General features: G+C 48.4%; 1 protein-coding gene across 1 annotated transcript; it reads right to left on the bottom strand.

Moving 5' to 3' along the window:
* Positions 1–1,104: 1,104 nt before the first annotated feature.
* LOC135996045 (urotensin-2 receptor-like) lies at positions 1,105–5,648 on the bottom strand. The gene is made up of 2 exons (XM_065647736.1): positions 5,338–5,648; positions 1,105–2,836 (listed from the first exon to the last, which is right to left on the bottom strand). Exon 2 carries the CDS (start codon positions 2,690–2,692, stop codon positions 1,544–1,546), a length of 1,149 nt encoding a protein of 382 aa, XP_065503808.1. The 5' UTR covers positions 2,693–2,836; positions 5,338–5,648; the 3' UTR covers positions 1,105–1,543.
* Positions 5,649–8,046: the final 2,398 nt, after the last annotated feature.

Genomic DNA, 8,046 nt, shown 5'->3' with positions numbered 1-8,046 from the left:
CACTGCAAGCAGGGTCGTAAAACTGCATGCACGAGAGTATTCTTTCATGACATGTGCAATCTTCCCCATACAAAACAAACTTTATGCATGAAAGAGGCAATTTCTTTTCAAAGTGTATCACCCAAGGAGGCTGGAAGCAGAGTTTTCACTGTCCCCATGAGCAATGACCATCTAAATGCCTTGGAGGGGAATAGATGCTTAAATCCTAAATTCAGTTTCTGTATAAGCAAGCAGAGTTCACTGCCAAATGGAGTATCACACTAGAGCCCTGAATTTATTCCTAAGTGTTAATTTGCTTCTAATTCTGTAACTCAGTTAGAGTTATGTTAGCATTGCATCGTTGTATCCTTGCTAATGAGGTAACGGGGCTAATGCAAGCAGAGGACTCCTGTACAGATGTTGGCAACATCCCAGAGAAGGTACTTTTAGACTCATTGGACAAGCGCCAGACATCATGGAAGATATATTTATACCGATGATGCTTTATTATCAGTGAAAGCCAGGGCAGGCAATGTGTTTGTGGTGCAGGCAGGGCTATATTCACTTTTTGTAGCAGTAAAGCAAAATAATCTCTTGTGAAGGGAACAAGTAAACTCACTAGAAGGGAACTAGTGCTTTTATAATTGAGAACATTAGGTCAGATAGCATAGCTTTGCCCACTGGAAATCACATCTCCTCACCCTCCCTCCTCTCCCTCTGTCCTTTCCTCCTGGACTCGGTGATGTCGGTCTGGTCCCTCAGGCTGGATGTTGCAGTTTGTTGATGGATGCCCTGAGAACAGCAACAGCAGAGGTTCCCAGTTCCTCCTTGGACAAGGGCAGATACCTGTGTCCAGGATAGATGATGCTCCCCCACACGGGTGCTCATGTGTTTGGGGTCAGCACATTAGGGGATGCTGAGTGTTCCCTGTGGCACTGCCATGGGAAGCCTGTCTGGCTGACGTGAACCATGGTGTAACTCCACTACAGACATCTCTGTGAATGGAGCATCAAGCCCAGTGCACAGACGAGTGTAGAATAAATGTGGATACGACCAAAACCAGGACAAACACCCCTAGATGTGCCTCATCCGCGTTGTCCAGTCCTACCCCAAATTCAAACCAAATTGTATGTCAGCTGCTTTGTCTTTATTTCTTTGTTTTCAGTCCTCATACAACTACAAATTTAGCATTACTGCTAAAGAAAAGAAAGAGCAAACTACAGCCATTCACGGGATAACATAATTTTAAACTCTGTGAGACAGCTGATACTATTAAAAAAACATGGCCCTGTTATAGGCTTTCATTATTGATGGCTACTTGAGGAGATGTACACTATAAAATATAAAGATAAAAAGCGAGAGGCTATTTAGATAGATGTTCAGCTGAATGTTGCTAGCATCAAATCGGTGGCACTGAAGAAAATGAGAACAGACATACGGCACAGCCTCCGGACTAAATATGTGCACATGATGGATCTGCTAAGGCTTTGCCTTTACAATGTACACTTTAAATCAAAGCAACATTGAAGTCAATATTGATTGTTCTGGGAGATACATTTTACCTTCAGGCGCTGCTGTTTCCCAAAGGAGCGTGAGCAAGAACGTATGTCTCTGTGCAGTGCTGACTGCTTGTGGACAGGGATCTCCCCGAAATCCTCTGAAAACGATTCCTCCGTTGGAAGTACCCGCTGTTGCTGCTAAGGGACCGCTGTCTGTTCTTCAGGTACTCCCGGTAGTTTTTGGTGAGCAGGGTGTAGAGAAAAGGGTTGATACAGCTGTTGCTGTAGGTCAGACAGGTTGTCAGATAATTAATGTTCTTCATCACCTTGGGAGATAAAGGTAAGGATTCATAATACTGGAAGAGGAGCTGCCATATCCAGAAAGGCAAGAAGCAAGCCCAGAACACCAGCACTATCGTGAAGATTAAATAGAGCACCTTTTGATTTGGCAGCCGCTTGGTCTGCTTGAAAGATGCTGTTTGCGACACCCAGTAAATCTTAGCTAATCGGATGTAAAGGTAGCCAATGATTACCCCAGGGCCCACGATGCTGGTACCAAAAAGGATGGTGAGATAGACTTTGTAGGACGTCTTGCTCCAAGTGGGCAGGCAGATGCTTTTGTTGTCCCTTTGCACCAGCTGGATCATGATGAGCATTGGGAGGGTGAGCAGCAGCGATACCAGCCAGATGACAACAGCGATGGCCTTTCGGTAACTCTTGGACCTCTTCACTGTGTCCAGGGGCTTCAGCACAGCAAAGTAACGTTCCGTGCTCATGACTGTGAGGGTGAAGATGCTGGCGTGCATAGTGAGGAAGTCCAGACTGAACAGAATGCGACAGCCAATGTCCCCAAAGTACCATTTCTGAATGAAGTAGGTCCCAACGATGAAGGGGATGGTGAGAAGGTACAGCAGGTCCGCCAGTGCCAGGTTGATGATGTAAATGTACATGGAGGCAGATGATCGCAAGTAATGGCACATCACCAGCAAGGTGTAGACGTTGCCTGTCACCCCGATCACGCACATGAGGGAAAGGATTGTCCCGATGGTGCAGATGGCAATCATGTCCTCCATGGAACTGGTGGCTGGGACACTGTCCCCGGTGGCATTGGCGGAGGCGTTGGGACCGATTCTGAACAGGCTGCCCTCGCTTGTGTCTGTCACCATGTAGGGGGTTGCGGAAAAGTGGCTCTCCAGCTCATCGGTGAGGGACATCCTCCTGGCCTTTGAATGCCAGAGGTTTTGCTCATGCCACAGGACTCCGAAGATCTGTTCTTTCTGCTCCGAGAAATGCGACCATGGGGAGACGGTGAACCATTTTGTAGCAGGATCTCATCCAAGGATGATCTGCATTCCCCACTAGAGGAAAGACATCAGAAACCAACATATTAGGAATCTGCCAAATCAACACAAATTATCATTTAGAAGGTACCTGTCCCTGAGTACACATCTGTTTACGTGTACCAAAAGTCTTCTGCACTGAGGCCACTCGTGTAAGGTTCATTCTATTGTTACAAGAGCACAGCTTTGAGGAGTGACATGTTTTAGTGTGTCCATGGAAAAGAGACAAGAGAGACTGTGTTGATCATTGGAACCACTTGCTGCAATCCTTAAAGTTAGTTTGGGGTTGAGGAAAAAAGCGTCCACCCTAAACTCGTAACAGCAACTTACAGACCTGTCAGCATGATTGCTTATACCTTTTTGCTAAGCTCTTAGCTCTGAAGGAGTAAAAGACCCCAAAAGAGGGAAACCAACCTTTGGATTTACCACTTGCAGCCAAATTGTTGCCTATTTTGTGTAACTGATACACTCAAAGTCCTGCCCAGCATTTCTGCAGTGCTTCCGCAAAGCAACGTTTCCTTGAATGAGAAGCTCCTGCTGTGTCTTGACCTGCAGTTTCAAATTGTAGTTGAGTGCTGGAGAAAAAAATGCATTTTCTATCTATAGAGCAAGCTGTAGGTTGCACTGTGGGTTTCATATGTCTGGAAACGCTTTTTCTTTTCATGCTCTCTGTCAAGTATGATCCCACGGCTTTTCATGTGCATGGAGGTATTTCAGACAGACCTGTCAGTGAACCTGACTAAACAGCCTTACACGGCAAGGTGTGAGATTGTTCTGTAGTGTGTTAGGCAAGCAATCGCTCTTTGTACACGGGAGCTTTGGGTGAGCTCGAGCCCAACGCTACACAAATCGTGGCTGCGTTGCATTAAATTTATACTGGCTCTGCATGTAGGCAAAGGGCGATCACACCTACCTGAGGGAAACACTGAAGAAGTAGCTAAGACGCCCAAATTTGAAGGCATACTAGAAGCCTGTGCCAACCTAAAGGTCACTGCGCACAGAAATGCGTTTGCGCTACATGTTTTATGGAGCTCAGATTGTCCTTTTGTTTGAAAAATGCTGTGAGAAGGGGTTCTGGACCACCTTGTCCTTGCAGGGCTCACTTCCCTCTGCCTCATTCTGCTGGGCAGGTCGGGTTGGTTTTGTCCTGGGAATTCGATAAGTTTTGCAGCTTTTCCCAGTGAGTTCAGTGTCACTTTGCCTCCACACCAGCTCTGACTCCTTTCCCTCTTTCCTCCCACTTGCTCCTTGGCAGCTGGATCGCAGCACCAGACCCTCCTCTGCTGCCCTCGTGTCACAGACCCTGACAGTGACCTCTGTAGCACTAGAGGAGGGACAATGTTCATCCTCTTCAGGGCTTACTCTCATCTTCTTCCCATTACCACCTGCTGTGGGTCACGGGTGCTATGGAGATGTCATGCAAAAACCCTGCATAAAAGAGAGCAATGCAGGACAGAGGGAGATTTCTCCTTGCTTAACAATTGAGATAGGGGTGGGGGAAAAAAAAAAAAAAAAAGAGAGAGAGAAAAACACAATACAGAGAGCTCATCTCCCACCCGAGTTCTTTTTGGTACATCTGAGAGGGAGAGATGAAGCATGGTCCTGCAGTGGTCAGTGCTCCTTTGGGACATCATTCTTCTGGGCTGCTCTCCAGCAGCTTCACCAGCACCTTGGCTTTCTTGGACCTTGCAAACCCAAATCTACCCCCTCCCACCCTGGCTGTGCTGTGCGGTCTCCTCCTGCATGGCTTTGGGTATGTGTAGCCAGCCTGTCCATGCCCCAACTTGTTCTCTCGTTGTCCCCTTTACTGATATCCACGGACGAGCTGTGCTGGCAGCAAAAGCATCACGCGTGAAGGAGATGTAGACGCTCGGGGAGCTCTGCCTGCTCTTCTGCCACACGATCTCCAACACACTTGGTCAGAAACAAATGGCTCTCCATGGGATGCTCAAGCCCAGAGCTGGTCACACACGCAGCTATCAAGCTCAGTCAGATTTGTGATAGCTCATTTTCAGGAGTGTGTTTCCATGGCCCAGGTCCTGTCCTCTTGCAGCTACTCCAGGCACTTGTGGCAGATCTGTGCGGTTCCCCGGCGTGACAGCTCCTGCAGAGAGAGCTCAGCACCCCACATCTCTTGCTCTGCTCCTCTGCCACTGAACCTGCCGTTTGCTTCATTCATAAAATTCCTACAGCACTAAATGCAATCCAGACACTTCACCTGTCTCCAGACAGAGCCCGCAGCGAGGCAAGTCCTCACTCCTACAGGAGGAAAATCAAGCAAACTGGGGAAACCTTGCATTTTTTTAAAGTTACTGTCATTGCTGCACTTGTACATAAATACACACACTCACATGCACACACGCAATAGAGAGCTTGTTATTCCAAGCAGCCATTCAAGCATCTTACGGTCTAAGCAATTTTCCCAGCCAATCCTGCCTTTTCCTCTACATTATCATCACACAGGAGTACCACGCACATTCTGGTAGCTACAAACATAAATTAATTCCTCCTGCTCAAACCTTGCTTTTAAATCCAGCAGATGAAGTTTCCTACAAGAAATAAAACAAAAATGAATCTCGTAGCATTAAAGCTGAAACTTAAAAAAGTAAAAAAAAAAAAAAAAAAAAAAGAGAGAAAAAGATAAAAAAGAGAATCCTCCTTCATGGGCAGCCAGTGAGAGATCCCCGTGCTCCGTCGCATCTGGAAGGGCAGCAGCAGGAAGGGAGCACGCTACCTCGCCAAGTACGTTTGAAATCTGTGCACTCTTAATACTCTCATTCTCCTCCCTTCACTCATGCCTGCTATTTCTGTTCCTCGGTGACGTGAGGCATAGCGTGGTTTTGACTGCAGCCAGCGAAGAGCCTTTTTAAAGCAGCAGCATTTTGATAGCCGGGGCTTGTTTAGGCGGCTCCCCCCGCCCGGCCGTGAGCCAGCTAGGGATGCACGATCTCAAGGGTGTTTTCATCCCAGGACCGGTGATACAAAAAGCCATCCCACCCCTCCTCACATCGCACTGACGAGCACAAATGGCTAATATTGCCTGAGCAAAACCATTGTGAGAGCGGTTGGGCCAGGGAGGGTTAAATTCCTGCGGGAGGGTGGGTTGCCCAGGGAAGTGACAGAGCTCCTCGGTTTGGAGATCAATTCCAAAGTGAAGCCAAAGTTTATTTGGGTTGGATGAATCTGTGTGGTGGTATCACGCACCACAGCATCTGAGATATTTCAGACTGGCAGTAACAAAATGTTACCCAGGTTGTTTGGGGTTCAGCTGGTTGCCTTTCCCCAGTGATACTCAAGGAGGGTAAAGATGGAGTGAGATCAACCACGCACCTCGATCAAAACGCCTGAGGAAGGAGCTGGTGCTGAGAAATGCCAAAGCTAAACTCAGGATTATTTCGTTAGCAGCTGCATATTGCACTGATTGTGTGCATGCAGTGGGATTGCTGGTCCTCCCAGTTCCCCTGCTCTGTGGACTGCAGGGAATTACTCCTGATTTGTGCCGGTGGGAAGCAAGGAGCACTCACCTCTCCCGGGTGTCTCCTGATGGACACAGGGGTGTGAGAGATGCCCGCCAGGCCTGTTGCTTGCTCCACCAGTTTGCATCTGGGCAACCATTGCAACTAGGCGATGCTTCCCAGTGTGGGGCTCCCGGCAGGCGGTGGTGCCTGGCCAGCCCCGGCTCATCCGTCCTGCATCGCTGTTACTAACCGAGATCTATTTCCCCCTCTAAGTCCTTCCCCTCAGTACTTGTATAATTTCTTCCTTCTCCTCAGCCTTTTACACTCTGCTATCTGGGTGCTTTGAGATGCATCTTGTGTCTAAGGTCTTGTGCTCCTGCAACGTGAACCCAGTTTTGCTCGAGCTGCGCAGGGCGACTGTGGTAGCACTGGGAAGATTGGTGAGCACGAGCTGTGACTGTCCCTGGTGTGCACAGCAGGGTCCCTCAGCAGTACAGGCTTTTGAGTGTGCTGAGGTCTTGGGTTAGGAGCATATCCTCTCGTGTAGCCTGGATTTTTGCAATGAAAATAGATTTTATGTTAACAGCTCTAAACAGGGCTGCCTGAGCTCCGAAATCTCAGCCCAAACACCCTCAAATGGATGAGTGTTCTGCATTAAAGATCTTTTTCTAAATCTGCATTTTGTGGCTGGCCCCTAGAAATCTTTGGAAAAGTGTGGTCTCGAAGCTTCTTCTCACGCTGCTTTCCAGGTGAGATGGAGCTGCCCATCATCTGCACGACTCTGGCGAGCGGCAGCGGTCCCTTGGTGAACACCAAAGGCGAAGCCGTTGGCAAAACACTTAACTTGTGGGTGATCCACTGAGAGCAAGGTCATTCACGCAGCAGTCTCCTCTTCGACACAGAGCAGGGACAACCTGCTGCTGTCCCCAAATCCCTTTGCTCCTGTCTGTGTGCAGCTCAAAGGGCACATTAGTACAAGACCTGTGCGAAGGAACGATGCCGACTGGGGAGGGAGGGGGGTGTCTCTGCCAGGCACGGCCCGGCCGTGCTTCTTCCATCTCCAGTGCCTGGTAGGTGTGTGCAGGTCTCCAGGCACCTACACTGGAATTGTCGCACTCCTGTCCCTCTGTCACTGAGGTTCCTGTTGGGTTGGTATTGACCCATGGCCAGGGGAATGAAGGGGGAATGGGATGGGGGAAGGTTGTTGGTTGTTGGTCCCAACCTGGTACTTCCTTTTTTTGATGTTTAAACCTTTTGACAAAATTATTCCAGTGGGTTTGTTTATCAGGAAATCTCAGTGCCCACGAGGCTGCCATGAGGGGAAGCTGGACACCCATACATCTGTGTCCTGCTGGAGTCATTAGAGGAGGTGTCTGGAGAGGCGTTCGAGAGCAGCATGGACAGTGTCAGGTTCACAGACCTGGCTTGGAGGGTTGTTTGTGGTTGTTGTTTTGCTGCTTCTGTTCCCCTTCTTTCCTCATCAATAAAACAGAGATCATTGAGCTCACTTATCTCCCGGTGCACTGAGTTTCAGGGCTTTTCACTTTTGTCAGATGCTGTTAGAGCTATGGACAGGAGTTCCAGCCCACATGATTTTTAACAGGACTAGGAACTGCACAGTCAATATTGGATGAAGGTAGGAGCCCTCTGGGATATGAAACAGGCCTGTTTAATCATTCAGGCAACATCCACTGCTACAGGGCACGAATTCTGCATAGGGGCCTGCTGAAGTTAGTGCAAAGGTAATAACCACTTATATTCTATTATATG

The sequence above is a fragment of the Caloenas nicobarica genome, chromosome 18 (genome assembly GCF_036013445.1).
Source record: "Caloenas nicobarica isolate bCalNic1 chromosome 18, bCalNic1.hap1, whole genome shotgun sequence".
Taxonomy (NCBI): Eukaryota; Metazoa; Chordata; class Aves; order Columbiformes; family Columbidae; genus Caloenas; species Caloenas nicobarica.
The sequence above is the reverse complement of the archived record's forward strand: the minus strand, read 5'-3'. Positions and strand labels throughout refer to the sequence as shown.